This window comes from Bison bison, unplaced genomic scaffold (genome assembly GCF_000754665.1).
Source record: "Bison bison bison isolate TAMUID 2011002044 unplaced genomic scaffold, Bison_UMD1.0 scf7180017864158, whole genome shotgun sequence".
NCBI lineage: Eukaryota > Metazoa > Chordata > Mammalia > Artiodactyla > Bovidae > Bison > Bison bison.
The window spans coordinates 3,643,456-3,668,384 of record NW_011494730.1 but is presented as its reverse complement, the minus strand read 5'-3'; the positions used below and the strand labels follow the sequence as shown (position 1 = coordinate 3,668,384).

Genomic DNA, 24,929 nt, shown 5'->3' with positions numbered 1-24,929 from the left:
TGTTGAGGGACATTTGGAGTGTTTTCCTGATCTTTCTGCCAGTGTGCTCTGGGGGGAGGGAAATGACAGCACCCAGACTGAGACAAAATCTCCAGAAACGTTCAATGACCGTATGAACTCGTGAATGAGCAGAAGCACCCAGAAGGCTCCAAGACCACATGCTGCAGAATCCTTCCCGGCTCCCTGGCATCGTCAACACTGCACATAACAATTCTGATCCAGGGCAAGCCAACAGGGCAGCCTTCTCGGGCCCCGTTTGTTCTTGTTTACACACAGGTGTCTAAGATGCAAACACAGAGGTAGCCCTTCAAGTAACTCATGTGGTTTGGGGTAGAGAGGAATTCTCTAGGAAAGTCTGACTCCAGAGTCGTTTGGGATCATTGCACCAGCAAGCCCGTTTGAATCTGATATTAGGAGCCTCCCTGATGGCTCAGTGGTAAAGAATCCGCCTGTCGATGCAGGAGACACAGGTTCGATCCCTGGTCTGGGAAGATTCCACATGCTACCGAGCAATTAAGCTCATGCACCACAACTATTGAGCCTGTGCTTTAGAAAACCTGGGAGCCACAACTAGTGAGCCCACATGCTGCAGCTCCTAAAACCCAAGTGCCTAGAGCCCGTGCTCCTCACAAGAGAAGCCACTGCAGCGAGAACCCGCACACCACAACTGGAGAAAAGCCCGAGAAGTGATGGAGACCCAGCACAGTCAAAAATTTAAAAAAGAAAAAAAATCTGAAACCAGGATCCAAAGCATTTGCCATTTGGCCATTTTCCCATTTTGTTTTTAATTTTCAGATGGCACACAGACACACACTCTCCTTTCCCTACCATCTCACGTGCTCAAGCGAGCGCCGTTTCCCTCGTCCTGATGAGCTGGTTGCTGGCTGGGAGCTCGCTGGGCAGGGAGCAGGGACAGAGGGACTGTGCCGCGCAGAAAGGAGGCACCTACCTTGGCTTCAAAGAAGTCCTTGGCACCTTTGACGCCCTCCAGGGCAACATCGATCTCAGAAAGCTTCGCCAGTGCCATCAGCCCGCTGTCCTCCTGCAGTTCTCCCGCGGCGGCCTTGTGGAATATAAGCAGGAACTGCAGGGGGAGGTTGGTAAGGGTCAAAGTCAACGTCACCGAGAGATTTACAGGCCCCTCTGACCCGAGCTACAGTCATTATAGCCACGCCTATTACAAAGGGTGTATACGTGTCCACATGACAAGCTATTTTTTCCCTTATCACACTGTCAACACTGAAAACATGGGGAAATTCCCTGGAAGTCCAGTGGTTAAGACTCCGTGCTTCCACTGCAGGGGATGTGGCTTTGATCCCTGGTAGGGGAAACTGAGATCCCATATGCCTCCCTGCGGCTGGTGCTAAGTCACTTCAGTCGTGTCCGACTCTGTGTGACCCCACAGACGGCACCCCACCAGGCTTCCCTGTCCCTGGGATTCTCCAGGCAAGAACACTGGAGTGGGTTGCCATTTCTTTCTCCAATGCAGGAAGTGAAAAGTAAAAGTGAAGTCGCTCAGTCGTGTCCGACTCTTAGCGACCCCATGGACTGCAGCCTACCAGGCTCCTCCATCCATGGGATTTTCCAGGCAAGAGTACTGGAGTGGGGTGCCATGGCCCTCTCCCATATGCCTCGAGACACAGTCAAAAAAACAAAACAAGGGGCTTCCCTGGTGGTCCGGTGGTTGAGCCTCCGCCTTGCGATGCAAGGGACACTGGCTCGATCCTGGTCTGGAAAGATGCCACATGCCAAGGAACAACTAAGCCCAGGTACCACAAGTACTGAATTTGTGCTCTAAGAGCCCTGAGGTTACAACTACTGAAGCCTGCTCACCCTAGAGCCCGTGTTTCTCAACAAAAGAAGCCACGGCAATGAGAGGCCTGCGCACAGCAACAGAGAGGGGCCCCCGCTGGCTGCAATTAGAGAAACCCACGTGCAGCAATGAAGATGCACTGCAGCCAATAAACGAACAAATACATAATTTTTTTTTTTTTTAAAGGCCCATCTTCCCACAGGGATGTAGGGGAAGGGGCACCCTCATGTTGATGAGAGTGTAACCTGAATCAAAATTTTTGGAGGGCGTTTTGGAAATATTTACCAAAAATAAAATGTTTTCACCCTTCTAATCATTAATTCCACTGCTTGGAATCCATCCCTTAAAACATGCACATAAATGTTATATCGCATAAAAACATTACATAAAATGGTTTAAGAAGAAGCAATATGCATAAAAGCAAAAAATTGGCCACATCCTACTTAACAGCCATGAAAGAAACAGTCCAGTAGATTGGTAGGTACTACTTTTAAAACTAAATAACTTAATATTTCTGACATTTTAAGAAACCATTTCTATTTCCCATTTGTGTCCCATTTTGGCGTTAAACTATTTGCCTTCCTCGGTGTTTTCTAATTTAGCTCTGTCTCTTGCCTTTCAGCTTTGTTTACCGTGGAAATGTTTTTCAAAAGCTATCAATCTTTGCTTTTCTCTCACCAGTGTTATGCTTAGAAAATCCTTCCTTGCCACCAAGGTTACAGAAACAATCAAAAACCTGTGTTTTTGTCTACAGCTTTTAGGACTCTTTAAAAAAAAACATGTAAATATTTAATCTCTGAAATTTATTCTGATCTGTTATGTGAAGTTGATCATTAACCTTATTTTCTTCCACATGGTTAGTTAGTAATCCCCACACTACTTACTGAATAATCCATCATCTTCCTGAAGATCAAAATGTTACCTGAATGAATTTGTCTTTCAAGTCAGTCTGTACTAAGAGAATACAATACATACAATACTCTGGAGGATACATTTTTAAGTAAACAAATAAGTCAACCTGAAAGAGCAGTGCTTGCTCTATCTCACCCCTTGCATGTCCTTCCATCACCCCCAAGGCAGTTTTATGGCTTTTTTACTTCTCTTCTTTAAAATTTTTTGTGAATTTGTCAAACAGCTTCTATACCACTTGCATAATTTATCCATCTAAGAAGAATAGATCTTCTCAGGTGGCTCAGTGGTAAAGGACCCCCTCCCAAGGCAGGAGACGTGGGCTCGATCCCTGGATTGGGAAAGATGCCCTGGAGGAGGAAATGGTAACCCACTCCAGTATTCTTGCCTGGAGGAATCCACAGACAGAGGAGCCTGGTGGGCTACAGTCCATGGGGTTGCAAAGAGTCAGACATGACTTAGCATCTGAGCACACACACACACACAAAATATGTATGCCTAAAGGGAAATTTCAATTTTCCTCTAAAGATTGTCTTCCCCAAGAGGAAAGAACATTTTCTAAAGCAGAGTGGGAGGTAAGACAAGCTCAATGCACTTTTTCCAAATTCCAGCTTGAGTGTCTCTTAATGCCTAGAGGGAAGCGTGATTCATTAAGTCAAAGTCCGAGCTCCCATCATCACCACCCCCAAAACGCCTTGCCAACAAGTCCTTCTTTGTCATTCTTGCTTCGAGGGTCCTAACTCCGCTGTGGACTTCGCCAAAAACAAAGCAACTGGTGAAGCAACATGTTGCAGGACTTTCAGCTTCACGAAGGAGGCTGTCACCGGGGTCAGCTTGGCTCGACAGAAATGCCACGGTCACCCACCTGCAGCTTCAAACTCTCTCACTAGAGGCCGGCAAAGACTCAGTTTGCGGCAGACTCTCACAGCCAGAACACTGGCTCCAAAGAAGACTTGGAACTCCAGCCTGTTGAACGAGGAGAGGTTCCCCCAGGAAAAGGATGGGGGACAAGGGGGCTGGGGGATGGTGGTGAGCGGGCTCTCATAGAAGAGACTGAAGAGCCCTGCACACGTGAGCCTCAGACAGAGGGAAAGAGTAAAATACCCAACCATCCCTCGGTCCCCTATGTGTCCTTAAAGCACTTAGCAGAAGCCACCCTCCTCTCCAATTCTTCATAAGGAGGACACAAAACAGGTTGCCCCTCCGGAGCTTAGGAAAGACAGAGCACCACCCCCAGCCTAGCACCAATCCTAGTGACCTGGGGCAGGGGAGTCTCTTGTCTAAAATTCATTTTTCTTACTCTGCAGCAGAGATGACAATGTAGGTGTTTACAGAAGGGTTTGCGAAGATCCTCTGGAGGAAGAAATGGCAACCCACTCCAATATTCTTGCTTGAAAAGTCCCATGGACAGAGGAACTTGGTGGGCTAAAGTCCATGGGATCGCAAAGAGTCAGACACGACTGAGTGACTAAACACCACCACCAACAAAAGGGCTTAAAGTAATCCTCAACAGTCCTTTCCCGAGTGGATCCCGCCCACGAGTGCTCACTCTCAACTCTGCCAGCGCACAGGTAACCACCAGCAGCTCTGTCATAACTTAGGGGGTCTCCCTGCCCCAGCCAGTTAAAGAAAAAAGATTCAGCTCAACTCGAAACTCTCCAGCCTTCCATAGAACATGCCAGACTTTCCCATTTAATGTATCACAATCACCAACCCCTGAATGACAATTTCTCCAACTGCCCAGCCTTGTTTGTCTTCCTATTTATAGTCCACAAAGACTGGTATGTTGTAGAGAATTGGAAAGTGTCCTAGCTGTGACTCTGAGCAAAGAGGGGGGAGGGGAGGAGAAGCAGAAAACAAAGAAACAGAGAACTCACAAAGCTAAAAAGCACTTTCAGACATGAGCTAGCAAATGCTTGTGATGAATTTAAGGGAATTTTAAATTCTGTGGCTCTGACTGGTGATACAAACACTTGCCCACATTAGTTAGAGCTTTTAGGTGGCGAGTGACAGAAACACACTTGTTGGCTTAAGCAAAAAGGAAGTATTCATTATACAAATAGGATATCTCAAAAGCCAAGGGCAAAATACAGTGGTCTGGATGAAGATCGGAATGGGGAGAGCCAATGTGTTCAAGACTGGAGGCCACATTCTCTCTCAAGCTCTTGTGTCTGGACCACATGGTAGAGAATGGCCACTCCACACTGAATTATCCTTGCAGGAACAGCCACCTGCAGAGCCAGTGTGCCAAATACCAGGCCCAAATTCCCAGATACAGAATCCAATTGACCTAATCTGGCCACAGGTCCACCCACAGTCCAATCAACCATAAACAGACAGGGGTGCAACCCAGGACAGCCAGGGCTGCCAGGGACCCTCTCAGGGAGGGTAGGGTGGGAGGAGAAAAGAAGACCTACAGTTTCCAGCGTGTGCTTATGCGTGCATGTGTGTGCTTATGCGTGCATGCGTGTGCGTGCTCACTTGTGCCTGACTCTTTGAGACCCTGTGGACTGTAACCTGCCAGGCTCCCCAGTCCATGGGATTTTCCCGGCAAGAATACCGGAGTGGGTTGCCATTTCCTCCTCCAGGGGACTCTTCCTTCCTGGGTCTCCTGCACTGGCAGGTGGATTCTTTACCACTGAACCACCTGGGAAGCCCCCCAGTCCCCAGGACTGACAGGTAATGTAGTAACCCCCTTATCCAGCCTTTGTACGAAACCACCACATGTCTGGTCTTGGAGCAATTCTACTTTGAGACAGATGTAATGGAATTAGTAAGGACTACAAGAAAAAGGGAGGAAGATATTAAGGCCTCTCTGTCTGCCTCCAAAGGAGACTGAGGTGGGGAGTGCCTGGAATCCGATTCTAGATCCCTAGAGCTACGGAGACAGAACTGCTAACTCCAGTGCATCCTGTGACTTCTCCCACATGTCTGTACATGTACACAAACTATAAACGCAGACAATTACCTTTTACACACGGTTTGGAAATATGCTTTTGTTCCTGCTTCTCACACTGTTGACATTTGTCCTCTGGTCATCAAACACTGTGCTAGATCATCGTTTTTAAAGGCTCCATGTGTACCATTTTGTTAAATACCCCGAATGTGCACATATTATTTTCATAATTGGAAAAGAAATGGTTTAAAAGAAAGATCAATTCCCTTGAACGCTGGGGGAAAGTAGCAAACTGGTGCTTAATAGAGACATATTTTCTGTATCAAAGGGCTTTTCTTTAGATGTAACTCACTTCAGTCAAGTTAATCCAAAAAAAAAAAAGAAAGGGAATATAAACTCACCAAGCACCCACTAAGTGTCAGGTCAGGAAGGCACTATAGAAATGAGACATTTTGTCTAGCTGGCAGCTCCTGCCACATGTGATGATGGTGGTGGAGCTGTTTTATGATGCCCTGTGGCACATGACCTGGATCTAACCAATCATAGTATCCTGGATGCAATGATTGGTCCAGGAGGTGGGCATGTACCCCTATGAGGGCCAATCAGAAGCCTTCTTCTGAGACTGCTATGGATTCTGGGATGAAGTAGCCCTCCATCCCCTGGGGCAATGTAGCCTGGAGCTGCCAGCAACCATCATGGCAGGCACCAGGGACAACAGCCTATTTGGAAAGAAAGGATGTAGACAAAAGCACAGTCAAGGTACAGCAAGAGAAAATTACTGATTACTTGTGTCTAAAACACTTTCACTTCATCTCCTAGGTATGTGAACCAAGAGTCACTTGCTCTTTCCTTGTTTAAATTAGTTAGCATTCTCTTTCCATCACTAGCAGTCAAGCATTCTAACTGATAGAGGCATAGAAAGAGAACTTTGTCCTCAAAACAGTCCCGAGCAAAGGCTTTTAACAGCCCTATTTTAAGGACATAAAAACTGAGGCTCAGAAATAATGTGTTCCAGTTATGCAGCTCTGTGTGGCAGATGGAGGCTGGGATGTACACCTCTTTTCATTACACAAACTCAGCATCAGCCCACTGGTGGCTTACAATATGGGTGGACACCAGCAGAGTGAAATCCCAAGAGCAGGAGGTTGGGCTGTGGAGTAGTTTTGCAAACACATCCACACTTCCAAATCTGTACCTCTGGGCACGACTTCTAGAGATGGGGCCACAGTGTGGCTCTGAATTGACAAAGGACTGAACGTGAACACCCCTGAAGACCTGTAGGTGGGTTGAGTACCCACAACGAAACCCTCTGGAAATGTCCAAGCCTCAGATCGAAATGGCCAAACCAGCAGCTAACCAAAAGCTAACTGAGCATCTTGGAAACAGAGAGGGGTGCATGCGCAAGGCTCCTGGGTCAAACAGAGGGGAGGGAATTTCAGTTGGTGACTTGCACAGACGTCTAAGCACCCTTGATTTCCATTCCCCTGAGGTTAAAACTTTGCCACAGAAGTTCTTTCCCCAGCAGTGCCTCCAAAGCTTCACCAAGGCAAAATCCTTTACTTTCTATATCCCAGGGGTACCCAGATTCTTGTTGTCATTGTTATGTGTGCTCAGTCATGTCCGGCTCTTTGTGACCCCATGAACTGTACCCTGCCGGGCTCCTCTGTCCATGGGATTCCCCAGGCAAGAATCCTGGAGTGGGTTGCCATTTCCTCCTCCAGGGTATCTTCCCAACCCAGGGATCAAACCCACGTCGTCTGCATTTCAGGCTGATTCTTTACTTCTTGAGACATTGGAAAGAAAGAGCTAATGCCTAGCATGATGCATGAATAATACAGAGGATTGATATTATTATTATTACTAATTTGTAGTAATACAAATGAGAGGCTAGGGAACCAGAGAGGCAGCTGCAAAGTTGAACGTGGTAAATGATGGTGGCAGGCTGTCTCCTAGGCCCAGCCCTGAGCCGGGATCTGATTTCAGGCAAGTGCTGACTTTTTCGGTCTTCTAGCTCCTTAGCTCTGAAATGAGAAGTCTGGCAGCAGATTACCCTGAGGGTTACACCCAGCACAGGTTTTCCATGATCTCCTCCACATCAGCCAGTTGAGGAAAGGAAGAGATGGGGGATTCTGAAGTTGATCTGTGAGCAGTGAGAGGCACGGTCAGCTGGGGAAGGGACTCGTGGCTGCAAACTCAGCTTCAGAGAGAACCGCCTCCACCCCCCCGCCCCCACAACCAGGAAGAGCATCCAAAGGCCCTATCTAGCCTGGACAGAAGACCAGTATTTGGCCAAAGTTCTCACCCTCAGAAACCAGGATGCCAGCACTCCACTGTTTCTGGAATAATAAAGGTTAAACACCAGAAGACAAGGACTGTCTTCTCTTCTTTCAGCTTCCGAGGGTCCCAAAAGAGACACGACTGAAAACGAGACCACAGCAGCTGGGCTAATGTCCAAACTTCAGCCCAGATGGTCTTGCCAAAGTTATTCTAATACCAGGTCATTAGTTAGTTAGTTCAGTCGCTCAGTCATGGATATATCTAAAAACCTTTCGATAAAACTCAAACACACAAGACATGCAATTCCTTTCCTTGTGGAGCTGCATTCTTGCCGTGGAAGAAACCCAGTGGCCTTGAGATTTATTCCCCAAAGTGAAAATGGCTGAGGTTTTCACCCATTGGGAAATCAGGTGAATCTATGTGCACTCTTCCAGGAATATATCTGTATGTACACAATTTTGCCCACAATTCCAGGGGTCCAAAGACCAAAGACCTATCCTGGACTTGTTTGGAGGAGAAGGTTCAGGGGCAGAAAGTAAGACCCTTTGTTTAATTGTTTTTTTTTAAAAACTACTTTAAAATGCTTATTTTAAAAATTAATGGGCTTTCCAGGTGGTAAAGAATCCATCTGCCAAGCAGGAAATTAGGGTATGATCCCTGGGTCAGGAAGATCCCCTGGAGAAGGAAGTGGCAACTCACTCCAGCATTCTTGCCTGGGAAATCCCATGGACAGAGGAGCCTGGCGGGCTATATCCACAGGTTTGCAAAGAGTCGGATAAGACTTAGCGACTAAACAACAGCAAGATAAAAATTAACAGTTTAAATATATTTTTAAAGTGTGAAACTAAAAACCACCAAAACTTTGCACCCACAAATATTCACTATGAATGTTTTGGTGAACATCCTTCCAGATGTCTCAATACTTACCATTTTACCCAAAGGAGGCTATCCTACCCAAAGTGACTTTCAAACTGCTTGCTGAGTGTTTTCTCATGCTAGCACTGTGGTTCACTAGCTCCTTAAAGATAATGTTAAAAAGCAGAACTGCAGGTTAAATATCCAAGCAGCTCTCTAGATGGGCCCAAGCCATTGTGTAGTCCAGGGGATAGTAAATCAGCGGGTCCTCTCAGGGACCCTCCCCCTCCAGGGGCTCAGGGCCAGCAGGACGCAGGTACCTCACGGAAGCTGAGTTTGCCATCAAAGTCCTCGTCCACCTCCTTGATCATGCTCTTCAGGCCCAGGTGGGTCTGGGGGGCCCCCAGCTTCTCCATCATCAGCTTCAGCTCCATCAGGTCAATGAAGCCATCCCTTCCAGCGTCATACCTGTGGGGTCAAATGCAAGACGCTGGTGAGGGATGGCCATGGCCAGGACCAAAAGACACTTGTTAATCTACCAAATGCTAAATGCTTTTGGCTTTAGTTACTGAAAAACGACTCAAACAACTCCTGCCTTGCAGTGCCCACCAGGGTCACTGGGTTGGAAGGGTCCCCCACCTCTCCTTCAACACCTCTGGACTCTGCAGGATCCGACTCAAAGCGTGTCTTGGACTCCAGGAGTGTTTTCATATCTGTTAACGCCTTAATTAGGCCGTAAGTTTCCTGAGGATGAAAAACATGCCTGTTTCCCTTTATTTTTCCCCGTTTCGGTCAACAAACGTCCACGGAAGCTCCTAACGCTGGATGACGGAAGGGCTGCACCTCCCATTGTCCAGGGCTGCACAAGGCACCCTATGCACCCACTCTATTACACCGACGGTTCTGGAAGCTTCCTTCAATCACGGGTCCCTGGGTCCTTGCCACCCCATTTCCACCCACCTCTCCTCTCATCCACAGGTCTCCTGTCTCTGGAAGCTGCTTTCCCCACCTGGCACTCTGGTTTCACGCTTCGCCCTCCGGCTCACAGATATCCAGTCCCCAGGTCTGAATGGTCACGCCTGGATGTCACAGGTGAGCCAGGGCTTGGCACAATACTCTTGGCCAAGTTTCCACACAGGGCCAGCACCTCTGCTGACGGTGCCCCCAGCCCCCCAGCTAGAAGTAACCCCAGCCTCCCCACAGCAGGGATCCTGGCCCTGCCCTGTACTCCTGAGTGCCTGGGTCAGTCCCGTGGGAGCCTTCCCAGCCTCTGTTCTTCTGCCCCAGCCACTCCACCCAGCCTCACCCCCAGCATCCTTCTCTACACACTAGGGCTATTATGGAGCTTCTCACAGACTCCCTGGCTCTTCTCCCAGCAAATCCATCCTATTCTCCACTCCCCAGAGATCCCTTGTTACTGCGGTATGAACATCATGCATTAAAATCAACTCCATTCAGAACAGCCCAAAGATGGGAACAACCCCAGAATCCCCTGATGGATGAACAGATAAGCAAAATGAGGTATATCCATACAATGGGACATTATATATTCATGCAATAGCATATTATTCTCCATTTAAAAAATGAAATTCTGGTCTTCCCTGGTGGTGAAGTGGATAAGAATCCACATGCCAATGCAGGGAACATGGGTTTGATCCCTGGTCCAGGAAGATTCCACATGATGCAGAGTAATTAAGCACAGGAGCCACAACTACTGAGCCCATAGACAACAACTACTAAAGCCTGAGCACCGAGGAGCCTGTGCTCTGCAACAAGAAATGCCACTGCGATGAGAAGCCCACTTATGGCAACTAGAGAAAGCCCTTGTAGCAACAGAGACCCAGCGAGGTAAAAAAATAAATAAGTAAAATTATTTAAAAAATGAAATTCTATACTTTGCTGACAAAGGTCCATACAGTCAAAGCCATGGTTTTTCCAGTAGTCATGTATGGATGTGAGAGTTGGACCATAAAGAAAGCTGAGCACAGAAGAATCAATGCTTTTGAACTGGTGGTGTTGGAGAAGACTCTTGAGAGTCCCTTAGACTGCACGGAGATTAAACCAGTCATCCTAAAGGAAATCAGTCCTGAATATTCATTGGAAGGACTGATGTTGAAGCTGAAGCTCCAATACTTTGGCCACCTGATGCAAAGAACTGACTCACTGGAAAAGACTCAGATGCTGGGAAAGAATGAAGGCAGGAAGAGAAGGGGACAACAGAGGATGAGATGGTTGGATGGCATCACCAACTCGATGGACATGAATTTGAGCAAGCTCCAGGAGTTGGTGATGGACAGGGAAGCCTGGTGTGCTGCAGTTCATGGAGTCAAAAAGAGTTGGACACGATTGAGCGATTGAACTGAATACATGCTCCAACACAGATGAAACTTGAGAACATTATGTTAAGATTGAAATAAACCAGACACAAAAAGACAAACCTGCATAATTCCACTTATATGAGATTTCTAGAATTCCTAGAGTAGCTACTAGAGACCAGGGCAAAGGGGGGTGGGGTGGGAGTTACTGTTTCATGGTTTAGAGTTTCAATTTGGGATGAGGAAAAGGTCCTGGAATAGGAAGGTGGTGATGGTTACACAAGAATGTGAACATATGGTGATCTCAACACTTAAATGGTTAAGATGGTAAAGATTATGTATATTTTACCACAGTTAAAAAAAATTAAATACATGAACAAACAAACAAAAAAACAGACTTCTTGACTGTCTGTCCTGCCCACCCTCAATTCCACAAAAGAAACCACCATTGTTGGGAACCACACCACACCCACAGCCTGTGGGCATCCAGAAATCTAACCATGTGGGCTGGTGGTATTTTGAGGCCCACGTGGTCTTGCTGGAGATGAAGCCTAGTACTCCCCAGCGTGCTGTGTTCGGGCCACAGTGGCCAGCTCATGCCGTTCCTCCCCCCACAACATACCCCCACCCCGCCCTCCTTGGTGGCTTTTTCTGTCCCCCGGAGCCAAGGAGCTTGCCCCCCTTCCTCTGATCTCCAACAGCACTGTCTGCCCTCTGTTCTTCAGCAGATGCCACCTCCTCCAGGCAGCTATGTGCTCCCCCTGGACTCCCACCACCTTCTTGGCTGGAAGGATCATGTTGCAAGATGCTAAAGTTCACCGATGAGTCCCCTGGAAGTTCTTGGTGGGCTTCGAGAACCCTGAAGGACAAGATAGGTGTTCCAGTGCGGTTTCCAGGTGTGCGAGATTTCCAGGAAGCAGGCAGAGTTTATAAATCACAGATGGACTAGCTCTGGATCTAGTATTATCAACAGATGGTTTGTGAGCACTTAAAAGAGGAAGCAGTGATTGCCAGGGGTTCCCTAAAAGTGATTCAGGGATTGGCTGTATTTTCTTGGTTTTTAACTTAAAGTAATAATAATAATAATAGTTTTATCATTCTTCCCTGGTGGTCCAGTGGTTAAGAATCCGCCTGCCAGTAGAGGAGACACAGGTTCAATCCCCGGTTCAGGAAGATGCCACATGCCTCGGAGCAACTAAGCCCGTGTGTCACAACTCCTGAAGCCCGAGTGCCTGCAGCCCCTGCTTGCCACCACCAGAGAAAGCCCGAGCACAGCAATGAAAACCCAGAGTAGTCAAAAATAAATGAATTTTTTTTAAAGAATTTGAACATTGAAAATAGCAGCTTTATTGAGATACAATTTATATACCACAAAATCCACTCTTTTAAATTGCAGTGGAAGTGAAAGTCGCTCAGTCGTGTCTGACTCTTTGCGATATCATCGACTATACAGTCCACGGAATTCTCCAGGCCAGAATTCTGGAGTGGGTAGCCTTTCCCTTCTCCAGGCAATCTTCTGAACCTAGGGATAGAACCCAGGTCTTCTGCATTGCAGGCGAATTCTTTACCAGTTGAGTCACCAGGGAAGCCCAAGAATACTGGAGTGGGTAGCCTATCCTTTCTCCACCAGATCTTCCAAACCCAGGAATCGAACTGGGGTCTCCTGCATTGCAGGTGGATTCTTTACCAACTGACCTGTGGTGGCTCAGTTTAAATTGCACACCTCAGTGATTTTTAGCATACTCACAGCGTTGTAGAACCATCATCACTGCCTATTAATAACTCCTCAACATTTTCATCACCCCGAGAAGAACTCCATGCCCTGCAGCGGTTGTTCCCCATTCCCTCTTCTCAATCTCCTGCAACCACCGGCTTGCTTTCTGTCTCTACGCATTTGCCTATTCTCGGTGTTTCATGTAAATGGAATCACTCTATATGTGACTTTTTGGGTCTGGCTTCCTTCACTTCGGGTAATGTTTTCAAGGTCCACCCACGCTGTAGCACACATCAATCACTATTTTATTCTTGTTATTTATCGCTGAATAATATTCTGTTGTGTAAATATACCATATTTTGTTTATCCATTCTTCAGCTGAGAGACATTTGAGTTGCTTCCACTTCTGGCTATGATGAATCATGCTGCTATGAACACTTCTGTCCAAGTTTTTGTATGGACATATGCCCTCACTTCCCTTGGGTTAATATCCCAGAGCAGAACTGCTGAGTCACAGGTTCACTTGCTTTTGAAACAAGATGGTCAAGCGGGTCCACCAGGACTCACTGTCAGAATCAGCAAGGCCCTCTGTCAGGCTTCTGGAGGGAAAGATAAACAGGGGTAGATGCCCATGCAATTCAGGGGCTGGCCTGTTAGGTAGGTATAGGGAGGCCACCTAGGAAGAGTGCTGACCATCACATTTGCTGGGGCAGGGCTTCCCAGCTGGATCAGTGGTAAATCCGCCTGCCCAGGCAGGAGACACACATTCAACCCCTGATCTGGGAGAAGATCCCACATGCTGCGGAGCCACTAAGCCCGGGCACCACAACCAAGAGTGGCCCCCATCACAGCACGAACGAACCTCGAAGACATTACGCTAAGTGAAGGTCAGTCAGACGCAAAAGGACAAATTCTGCATGATTCCAGCTGCCTGACATTCTAAGAATAGTCAGATTCACAGACAGAAAGGAGAATGGTGGCAGAGAGAGTGGGGAGCCGGGAGTTACTGTTTATCATTGTTGGCACGCGTGCTAATTCACTTCACTTGTGTCCGACTTTGAGCCTCTACGGACTGCAGCCCGCCAGGCTCCTCTGTCCATGGGATTCTCCAGGCCAGAACACTGGAGTGGGTTGCCATGCCCTTCTCCAGGGGATCTTCCCCACCCAGGGAAGGCCCTCTCTGAGCATTGCGAGCTGCAGTCCACAGGGTCACAAAGAGTTGGAGACGACCTAGTGACAACAACAAGGAAGATGTTTCTGGCAAAAACAGCTAACACAAGACCTGAAGTGAGAAGAGCTCTTACAAACAGGCCGGAGGGATGGTCTCTGTTACAGGGAGTCCTGCTCCAAGTAAACAGGCTTCTCTGGTGTGGAACTTTCCAAAGCCTTCCATACGGTCATGTGTCCGAGGGAAACAGCATTTGGGCCACACAGTCCTGTGTGTTCAGGGACTTTCCACTGAGGGGAAGCTCCTCTGAGCAATCGTTCCAAGGAAAACACTTGGAGAAACAGCTTCTCAGGGCAATGCTACCTCAGAAAGGCAGCCAGGTAAACAGCCCCTATGTTCTGCCCTCCAGGCCCAGAGTGTGGACGGGTGTTCCCTGCCCTCTGTTCAGCACACGGTGCCAGTCCCAACAAAGTCTGCAGAGGAGACGGAAGCCACGAAGAGGGGGTGTAGCATCCAAGATACAGATCTTCCGGGGCAGAGGCTGAGGGTCGGGGTCTGAATGCGGAGAAGAAAGGGAGGGAAATGAAGGGAAGACGAGAACAGCTGAAACGCTCAAGGGTGAGGAGAAGGGAGGGGGCCTCGGGAACCAGAGATGAACTGGGATGAGATAAGAAAAGGTCAGAGAACAAGGCAGGAGTTTGTCCTCACCTGGCGGGGGCCCGGAGGACCAGGGCCACCCCCCATCATCTGAGCCCACAGCCAGCACGGGCTAGCCAGCCCGAAGCGCAGTCAGGCTGGGGCCGTGGGCAGCGAGGGGCTCGGAGACCCTACCCCTGGATTTCTGCGGGGTTCTGACTGAGAAGGCCCAAGAAAGGTTGGAAACTTATCTTAAGCCCTCAAGCCTGAAATACTTTCCAGGGCTAAGAACAAAGGGCAAATGTGTGAGAAACAGCCTTGGTGAAGGCTGGGCAACAGGTGAAAGGAATTCACATTTCTTTAAATAGGCAGGAAATTGGGGGTTGACCATAGTGGGGGCAGAGGCCCACCACCTCGGAGGGCAAATCCCAGGCGGAGGAAAGGGTCCGCCATCCGGCCAGAGCGCCCCAGGTTGGCCCAGGAATAACGCCTGTCTGTGGACAGAGAGGGGACGTCTCCGAGGGAAGAGGGGCAGGGAAGACAGGGGTCACGAGCCAGCCAGCGCCTCCACTCCCAGGGACCCAGCAAAGACTGCGTCCCTTTGTTCCTGCCTGAAGCACCGGCCAAGCGCCATCGTTAAGTCCTGGCCAGACTAAAAAGAGACCACATTAGTGGTGTCCCCGCCCTTCCCTTGGAACTGGGATTCGTAATCCTGAAGCACGCCCTCCTCCCTTTAAAGTGACCGTCTCTGAGGGTTGGTCCACAGCCACCTCCTCCAGGGCCTGCATTTGCAAGGGAGGCAGAAAAACCCTCCCAGGTGCCCCCTCATCCCCTCATGGTTTTATCTGCTCCTCTCAAAGCATCCGATGACCGTCTGTTGTCGGCGCAGACAATGGGGTTCAAAGCACCTAGTAACTACCACTGGTCTGCTTTGCAGTTCGCACACATTGTCTCATAAAGGAACCCTTTCAACATTCCTACAAAGAATTAATAATAGACGCCTGCGTTTACTCTTTATTGAGCACTTCCTAAGTGCCAGGCACTGTACTAAATCACCTTATTTAATTCAGCAGGCCTGTGAGGTGGTTATTAGTCACCCCTCTTGACAGGTGGTGATAGAGTGCATACACGATATTCCAACAAACAGACCACTGGTTAACTGTGAGAGTTAGATGTTTTACAATTTGTATCTGATGATGTTGGCAGAGATAACAAGAGCCGCGTTGCTGAGTCCTCCACGTGTGGGGCTTTCCTTCTCCCTACAAGACTGGCTTGAACTGCATCTAAATATTTTCAAAGCGTTCAAATACTTCCTTTCCTCGCCCCTCCACAGTTTATATACTATTTCAAATGCTCCCAGGTTCATTGGCATCCCCTTAAGTCCTTGGCTCCTCCTCTACCAACATCTTAGCTCCATTCACCAGTTTTTTTCCCCCTATAATTTAAATTTTAACCCACATTTCCCTCTTAAAGGCAGTCTAGGATATTAAAAAGAAAAGCCACTCATGGTCCCAAGACACCCCCTGCCCCACCCCAACCTTGTTTGTCTCCTAGGGCTTCCTTCTAGCCCTCTTCTGGATTAGTGAGCTTTTTCTCTTGCTTTTGCTTTGCAAGGTCCACACAGGTTCCCTTCCTCTTGCTATTCTCCAGGATCTACGAGGGGGGAGATTCCAGTCCCATCAGAGGTGCACATGGCCCTGCAGATACAGGCCTGGGTGCAGCCCCAGCCTTGCCATTCACTTGGGAGAGACGGGCTGGCAAGCCCACTGCAGACTATCACTGAGCTGTCTGTGCCGTGCAGAGCTGTCGAGGGGCCAGAAAAGATAACCCACCAGCTCTGGCCCTTGTGCCTGGTAAGCGTGCAATGGGAGGGAGCTATATTTAAAAGTAGGCCCTGTCGGCAGCCATGAAGAGGAAGCAGACAACTTCCAGGGCTGCTGCTGAAGAGGTACCGACACCCACTGGCCTCAAACAGCATCCAACACCATTAGCATTCTGGAAGAAACTGCAGTCCACAGCCTGCCGCGGCCCCTTGGGCTGAATTTCCAGGAAGCCCTTATAGAATAACTCTTATCACCCAGCCCGTCCTAATGACAGCATCAGATCTGCCCTCCAAGGCCTCACTTGAGGGCTCCCTGACTCTGACTGGGGCCATCACTGGCTGGTGGAATGGGGTGGAGTGAAGCAGGATGGTCTGGGTCCCCAAACTGGGCCTATGACCTGGGAAAGCCCCCAACCTCACCAAAGGGGCCCTAGGTCTCACCCTGCCAAAAGCCCTGCCAGCAAGGGAGAGAGGCAAGGGGACAGGGGCCAGTTTCCAGCATCCACCTAGTGCTAGTCCGTGAATGGCTTGCTCTCTGGGCTCCACTGTGCAGAGCCCCTGGGTTTTCTTGGGTTTCACCTCCCCAGAATAATCCTGCTATCAAGGAAGAAAGAAGCGGGCCAGTCTTTGTCTGCCTGGGGCTCGGCCATCAGAAACCACCCTGGGGATCCCCAGAGGGTAGAGGGTTCTCAGGAAATGGCAGCGCCCCAGAAAATGCCTTACTCTTAATGTTGGGGGAGGGGTGCCTAGGCCTCAGGGCACCAGGAGCTCGGAACACCCAGCTTTCCCCCAGAAAGTCCTGGTACGGGAATCACGTGCTGCCTCTTCAGACAGTCAGGCTCTGGCCACTCAAAGTATGGTCCCCGGACCAGTGGCCCAGGATTGTCTAAGATGCAGAATTTCTTGTCCCTCTCCAGACCTGCTAAATCAGAACCTGCGTTTTCACAAGGTCCCCCCTGCTGCCCAGGCTCTTTCAGGTAGGAGAAGGGCACTGTACCAGACCATGCCCGAAGCATATGGCCTTTCCCAGGGCCTGTGGGTGTCCCAACAGTGTCTACCCAGATGAGCTCAGCCCCCTCCCCCAGGTCAGTTCAGTTCAGTCACTCAGTTGTGTCCGACTCTTTGCAATCCCATGGACTGCAGCACGCCAGGCCTCCCTGTCCATCACCAACTCCCAGAGTTTACTTAAACTCATGTCGATTGAGTTGGTGATGCAATCCAACCATCTCGTCCTCTGTCGTCCCCTTCTCCTCCCGCCTTCAGTCTTTCGCAGCATCAGGGTCTTTTCCAAGGAGTCGGTTCCCCCAGGTCACAGGACTGGGTTCCTCCTCCAGGCCTCCCTGCCTGCCCCTTCTCTGAGGTCCTGGTTTCCTGTCTTTCTTGCAGTAGCCCCGGCTCTCAAATTATCTGCCCCTTCCCCCTCTCCCTCCTGATTCACTGCAGACTGAGAAACCCTGTCTCTAAGTGTGTTACCACTGCAAGGTAAATCAGGAGTCTGCAGGCTCTGAGGAAGGGGGACTCTGAGGAATTAAGCACAAAAGCCTGAGCCCAGAGTCTGATTTCCAATCAGGCTGCTCCCGGCTGCCTTTGCAGGACCACCTCCATTCACTCAGTCACCATCTGGCTCGGATCTACCTGGGGCCTCTCCAGAGATGAAAGAAAACACAGAGACCAGTCCCAGCGGGAAGGCAGAGGTACAGACGGCTGGGCTGTGATACTGCTGGAGCTTGGGCAGAGCTGGGTCTGACAGCAGCAAGGCTGCAGAGCCCTGGGAGGGAGCCCCAGTCCCCAGCGAAGTCCACAGGGGATGGGATGTCTCAGAAGCGGGCAGGGGGTCCGGTCCCACAGGCAATCTGGGAAAGCTGTGTCTTCCTAAGGGGGAATGGGGGCAACCCCCAAAGAGTGTGAAGCAGAGATGCGACATCAGATAGGTGTTTCAGAAAAGAGCTCTTAGCTCGATGTGCAGGATGGATGGGGGGTGGGGAGAGGTGCGTGGTCATGGAGTGAGCAGACTAAGGTGGCTGGGGGAACACACATCACCCACCGTGGAGAGATGTGGGGAGGGCGAAGGTGAGGTGGCAGTGGTTCTGGGTCAGGTGCGCACCAGCCTCCCCTCTCCTGTGCACAGCCTGTGCTGTGGGGATGCACCTCTGGCTGATACCCTGCTTCTTCTGGAAAGAGGCCAGCACATTTACCATCTCATCCTCTGCCACTGGAGGAGATGGTTAGATAGTGCTCGATGGACATGAGTTTGAGCAAATTCCGGGAGACAGCAGAGGACAGAGGAGCCCAGCATGTTGCCGTCTGTGGGTCACAGAGTCGGACACAACTAAGTGACTGAACAACCACAGCAGCAGCACCTCTACAGGCTGCAGGAGACTAGCCCCCCGAAGGTCCATACACGGTGTCTGGAAGCTTATAATGAAAACGATGGTGGCAGGGCAGAGCTGAGGGGCCACGCCCACCCCTACAGAGCCCCCATCATGAGCTCAGGGCCCCGCAAGACAGCAGAGTGGATGCAGAGTCAGGCCGCTGCTACTTAGGGTGTTGAGAGAAGCAGGGAAACCTGCTTTGTCCCAAATGCCTGCAGTGGGAGAGCACTGCCCCCACCAGGGACCCTCAACATGGATTCAAATGGAGAGGGAACCGAGGGTGAGCTGAGCTTCCCCCAGCCCGTGCTCTCAGGCTGCAAAAGGCTTCAAATTGGGAGGCTCCAGCTATATGCAAATTCTCTCACTGATGCCAGCACCCCAAGCCAGGCCCCGCGTGACCACCCCCCACCCCAGCCCTGAGAGGAACGTGCCAGTGACACCAGTTAACAGGTCAGGAGTGCAAAGTGCTTCAGCCACACGCAGGGTCCAGGTGCCAAGAACCCTCTGGCCACGAGTGACGGGGTAGGGAGGGATGAGCCCTGGAAAGCTTCTGACCTGGCAAATGGAACAGGGCACAGCTGGGTCCATGGGAGCCCGGGTGGGCTCCTCCTGAGGAAGGCGGAGGATGGCAGGAGATCCCGGGTGGGCTCCTCCTGAGGAGGGCGGAGGATGGCAGGAGATCCCGGGTGTGCTCCTCCTGAGGAGGGCGGAGGATGGCAGGAGATCCCGGGTGGGCTCCTCCTGAGGAGAGCGGAGGATGGCAGGAGATAGGAGTGTGCTTCTGGTGTCAAACATCCCTGGTTCAAGGTCCCAGGGACGTCCTGGGCTGTGTGTCCTTGGTTTGGGTTTTGTCTGGGTTTTGCCCCAGAGTGACTCCCTTCTCGCCAAGATCACAGGAAGGCAGATAAGCTCTCAGCTCATCAGCAAGGCCTCTCCGCCCCCCCCCCCTTTTTTTTTTAAAGTTTTAGCTCATTAAGAGAAATGTCTCATAACAGAAAGACCGTAATCCTGGGGTCTCCCTTTGGCCCTTTTGAAATTGGAGCACCTTTGCTGGTTTGGATAAGTACAGGCGGCTGGGGACTCAGTGTGGGAACACGAACAGAGGAAGTGGGTCTGGGAATTGAGAGTCACCTCCATTCATCCAGAAAGGAGGGTGAGAAGAAAGGGTGTCCCAGGGGATGCCTGTCGTGAACACTCCCTGATGGAGGCCGTGGAGGCCACAAGGGCACTCCTGATCAGCGGGGTGTGGAAATGAGCAGGGTAGGTTCTTTGCTGTAACAATGGGGCGCCTCCCCTTGGTTCCCAAAAAAGTGAAAAAAATCGAAAGCTGCTCGTGTCTGAGCGGCCCCATGGACTATAGTTCATGGAATTCTTCAGACCATAATATGGAGTGGGTAGCCTTTTCCTTGTCCACGGGATCTTCCCAACCCAGGGATGGAACCCAGGTCTCCCACATTGCAGGTGATTCTTTACCAGCTGAGCCACCAGGGAAGCCCTTGGCTCCCAACAGCTCCCGTAAAAGCCCTGATGGGCTGGGAAACTGGACCCAAAGGGGACCCTGGAAACCTAGTTGTCCTGGGAATTCCCAGGAGCCCTGTGGATCTTGGGGGACGGGTGACCCCAAACAACTAGGAGTTTCTACATCCGGACCTGGTCAGGCTTGGGGCAGCCCTGGCAGTGATGCAAACCCCCTTGACTCTCAAGTGCTCGAGTCAGGGAGGGACATGGCCAGGCGGAGGCCCTGAGGGAGGGGGAGGCCAGGGACCACAGGCCTAGAGGAAGTGGACTGTGGGCGACTCAGCAGTCCCTCCGAACAGAAAGGAAGACACCCAGGCTTGCAACCTCTGGGTCCTCAGAGCCTCCACCTCCACCCACCACTTCCCAGGCGGCGGCTCCTCCCCCAACCCCTCTCTCTGGTTGGCACCACCTTAAATCCAGCAGCCCAGCTGGGGGCCCAGACCTGCAGCTCCCTCAGTGGAAAGAACCTGGGGCTGCAACCTAGGAGTGACCTAATTAAGGCTGCCACTGCACACCGAGTGGTCACGCGATCTCGGGGACAACCTGAGAAGGTGGTCACTTTCCTTGTTCCACGTCTCACTTACAGGCCCGTCTGAGCCCACGTGGCCTGCAGTTGGTGGCACTGCCAGAGGACCCTGCACCACCACACGGAAGGCTCCCACTCCTGACATCCCTGGGGGCTGGGAAGCTCCCCTTGGGCCGTATTTAGGGCCTCGGGACCGCTCCAGAACAGAGCTCAGATCTCTCTACAGAGGTTACGGCTCCCCCGCCCTGCCTGTGGCCTGGGGTCCAGCCCTGGGGACTGGAGAAAGAAGTTAGCCATGCTCAGCCAGGAAGGGCTGGGGACTTCCCTGGTGGTTCCTGGTACGGGAACTAAGATCCCACCTGGTGCGCAGCTACTGAGTCCGTGAGCCTCAACTAGAGAGGAGCCTATGCCCTGGAACAAAGAGCCGGAAAAAAAAAAAAAAGTCAAGCCTGCTTTACCAGGATAAACACTATGGAGGGCGAGGGGAGCCTCCTAAGAATCAATAGTAACAGATTGGAGATGGGGGCTGGTGGATGGGGGGTGGGGGAGGTTGGGAGCTGTGGGACCAACAGCCCAGTGGGAGGGGGACCCGGCTGGGGTGACCAGCGAGAGAGAATGCAGTAGCCAGCCGTGACTGGCCTTAAGGGTCATCGTGAGAAGTCTGGACTGTGTCCCATGGGCAATAGGGAGCCACTGAATGTTGTGGGCTGTCCCCACCCCATAGGGCTTCTCAAGAGGGAAGCAAGGTAATGAGATCTGGGCTCTGACATGTAGGATGGATCAGGGGAGGCCACATAGGAGGTAGCAGCCCCGGGCTGGGAGTGGGTGGTGTCTCGAGTCCTGGAGGTCGGGCAGCCTGCCACCCAGGGCCCTGCCTGGCTGTGCAGGGAAGGGTGTCGAGGATGGCTGAGGGCTTCCCTCGTGGTCCAGTGGTGAAGAAGTGAAGTGATGTGAAAGTCGCTCAGTCGTGTCCAACTCTTTGCCACCCGGTGGACCATAACAGTCCATGGAATTCTCCAGGCCAGAATACTGGAGTGGGTAGATGCTCCTTTCTCCAGGGGATCTTATCAACCCAGGGATCAAACCCAGGTCTCCCACATTGCAGGTGGATTATTTTTACCAGCTGAGCCACCAGGGAAGCCCCAATCCAATCTGCCAAAGTGGTAAAGAATCCACCTGCCAAAGCAGGGGACATGGGTTCTATTCCTGGTCCAGGAAGATCACACATGCTGCAGAGCAACTAAGCCAGTGCCCCACAACTACTGAAGCCCTGACGCCTAGAGCCTGTGCGCCGCAACAAGAGAAGCCACCGCAATGAGCAGCTTGCACGCAGCAACGAAGAATAGCCCCCGCTCACCACCGCTAGAGAAAGCCCAAGCAGAGCAAGGAAGACCCTGCTCCAGGGGGTCTTCTCAATCCAGGGATTGAACCCGCATCTCTGTGTTGCCTGCACTGGCAGGCAGATTCTTTACCACTAAGGCTACCTGGGAAGCAATGAAGACCCAGAACAGCCAAAAACAAATTATTTAAAAAAAAAAAAAAAGGATGGTTGAGATTTGGTGGCACAGGGGGACAAGAACACGGGCCACCTGAGTTCAAACCCCAGCCCCACCACGTGCACAAGTGTCACGCTGGGCAAGCCATCTAGTTCCTCTGCACCTCGGTTTCCCCATCTGTAAAATGAGGGATGCTGAGAGCACCCAGCTCCTTGTGCTGACGATGTATAAACGCTAAGAACAGTGCTGCACAGAGCAGCAGGCGCTCTGCTAGCAGTGGCTCTGATGGAGAGGAATCAATCAGAGTGTGGACTTCCTACAGTTGGCTCTTGTAGGAAAGGGTGCGGGGAGCACGCGTCATTTAGGGAGGAGACAGAGACCCTGTCACCGAGGCCAAGACGGACAGAGCTGCCCAGGATCAGGGCCAGCACCTCTCCAAGCCGGGACGGAGTTCACCAGGTCCCTGAGGGCACAGAGTTGGGCTTTTCATCAGCCAGACCTTGTCGGTAGAGGACAGATGACCAGGGTCCACCATCCCAGGCACAGTGTTCAGGGAGCACTGCCAGGTGGGGCCAGGGGATCCCCGGGAGCTGATGCCCCAAGGCTGGGATCAATCACAGCCCTGGGGTCCCTTGCCATTCTGACCAGGAAGGGGCGGCAGGGCCAGCCTTGGGCACGTGAGAGTTTCTAAGTCCTGAACTTCCTGCAAACCTGACCCAAGCTGGCAGAGTGCGAGGATGTATTGTCAACTAGAGGCAGCCTTGTGCGGGGACAGACCACCTAGCCCTCACTTCCAAAAATCAAAGAATTGACTTTCATTTAGCAACACACAGAGCCGCCAGGCTGAGACTGAAAGAAAGCAAGACCAGGTCTGGACACCCGTGGACACACACAGCGACCCACCCACGACTTGCACAAAGGCCTCCCCACAGAGAAGGGCCAGCAGCAAGACAACATCAGATGGCCACACTTTCAAAGGGCGCAAGAGCCATTAGTGTAAGGAGACGCCCACCAAAGAGGGCGCTGGCCCCAGGCACTCCCACCTCTCCACCTGGAGACCTCCTAAAAGAAGAAATCAGAGATGATAAAGACAATAAAGGAGTAGGCGGGGGGTGGGGGGTGCTGGTCTGAAAACCTGAGGTGAAGAATGCCTCCTGTAACCATGGGGCTCAAGGAGGCAGACACCCAAGGCCCCTGGTGCAGCTCTCTGCAACCAAGTTAGCTCTCACTTTCCTTTTCATCTGCAGTTTTTAAGCTCTCTCTCTCTCTTTTTTAAGCTGTACCATTCAGCTTGTGGGATCTTGGTTCCCTGACCAGGGATCGAACCTGTGCCGCCCGCAGTGGAAGCGCGGAGTCCTAATCACTGGACCACTAGGGAAGTCCCTAAGTCCTCCCCAACCACAGCCCGGCTCAAACACACCCTCGGCCACCTCTCAGGGGAAGGAACACCAAGGCAGCCCTTCCGAGGGCTCCCAGCTGCCCGGTCCTCTGAGTTGGCGAGAGAAGCAGACAGACCTGTTGCTCCTGCTCCAGCAACAATCTTCCCGAAGTGACTCTGGGTCCCTGGTTCCAGGCTCACTCTACCGTCCACGTCCACTTCTGGCTCCTTTTCCCCTGGGGGCTTGAGGTCTGCCCCAGCCAGTGAACCCCGGGTCACAGACAGGTAGAAAGGCCAAGAAATGAAGGAAGGGATGAACGAGACCACCAGAGACAGGGCTCAGGATTCAGAAGTTTCCAAAACAGCTGCCTTCAACAGGGCCCGGCATACCACGGCCTGCAGGCAAACCCCACTCACCAGGTTTTCTCTGGATGTGGCCATGCTGGTGAGTTTAGGTTCCCGGACGTACTCTCTGCAGCTACTGTCTATCACAGTGGCCGAGTGGCTCTAGGGACCCCACAAGGTCAAATATATTCACCACCTGCCCCTTTACAGACCAAGCTGGCCCAACCCTGGCCCAGAAGGAACCTTTAAGGTCATCTAGCCCATCCCCCAGCCTCCCAAGAACTTTCCAACACTTTCCTACTGAAAACCTCTCACTCCATGAAGACAGACCACCCATCTTCCATCGGAACTCCCGACAAAGGGGCTTACCACCTTTGAGATCATTCCTTCCATCGCTCCACAACTCCAACCATGAGAAAGTTCTTTCTTCTCTACACTGTATCTTTCACTGCAGCTTCATTGCCCACCTTCTGCCCCCTAAGGTCGAGGAGGTCCCCACCAGACTTCAAGCTCTCAGCCCCCATCCTCTGGCTCCAAGAGGCCTTAGATCCATCAAGGGCCTGAATCCCTTCCCAGTCCTGGCTGGCTGCTCCTCCCTGGGTGTGTCCAGAAAGACCACGACCGCCCTCCTGAATGCAGCATCCCCCAGGGTCTGCTAGGCTACACGGGGTATCTTGTACATGAGTTCAGTGTACATGAGTGGTGGACGGCTTTCCTGGGATTTGAATCCTTCCCTGTCAAGCAGTATTGTGGTCAATCCATCCCACTGTTCAAAGTTTGTTGAGCGTCTCAAGGGCAGAAACCCCTCCAGATCAATCTGTACAACCCCAGTACCTGGCATGTGCTTCACTGAATGAATGAGAAAGCTGAATGAATGAATAGGTCATGA

The 24,929-nt window shown here is 51.2% G+C and overlaps 1 protein-coding gene across 1 annotated transcript in view; it reads right to left on the bottom strand.

The window, feature by feature from the left end:
* The window catches only part of EFHD1 (EF-hand domain family, member D1), a 44,832-nt gene that overhangs the window by 9,620 nt on the left and 10,283 nt on the right, over positions 1-24,929 (bottom strand). Inside the window, exons 3-4 of the mRNA XM_010841253.1 lie at positions 9,071-9,218; positions 950-1,084 (exon numbers count right to left, since the gene is read on the bottom strand). Coding sequence (XP_010839555.1) covers positions 950-1,084; positions 9,071-9,218 — 283 coding nt within the window. The remainder of the gene's footprint in view (positions 1-949; positions 1,085-9,070; positions 9,219-24,929) is intronic.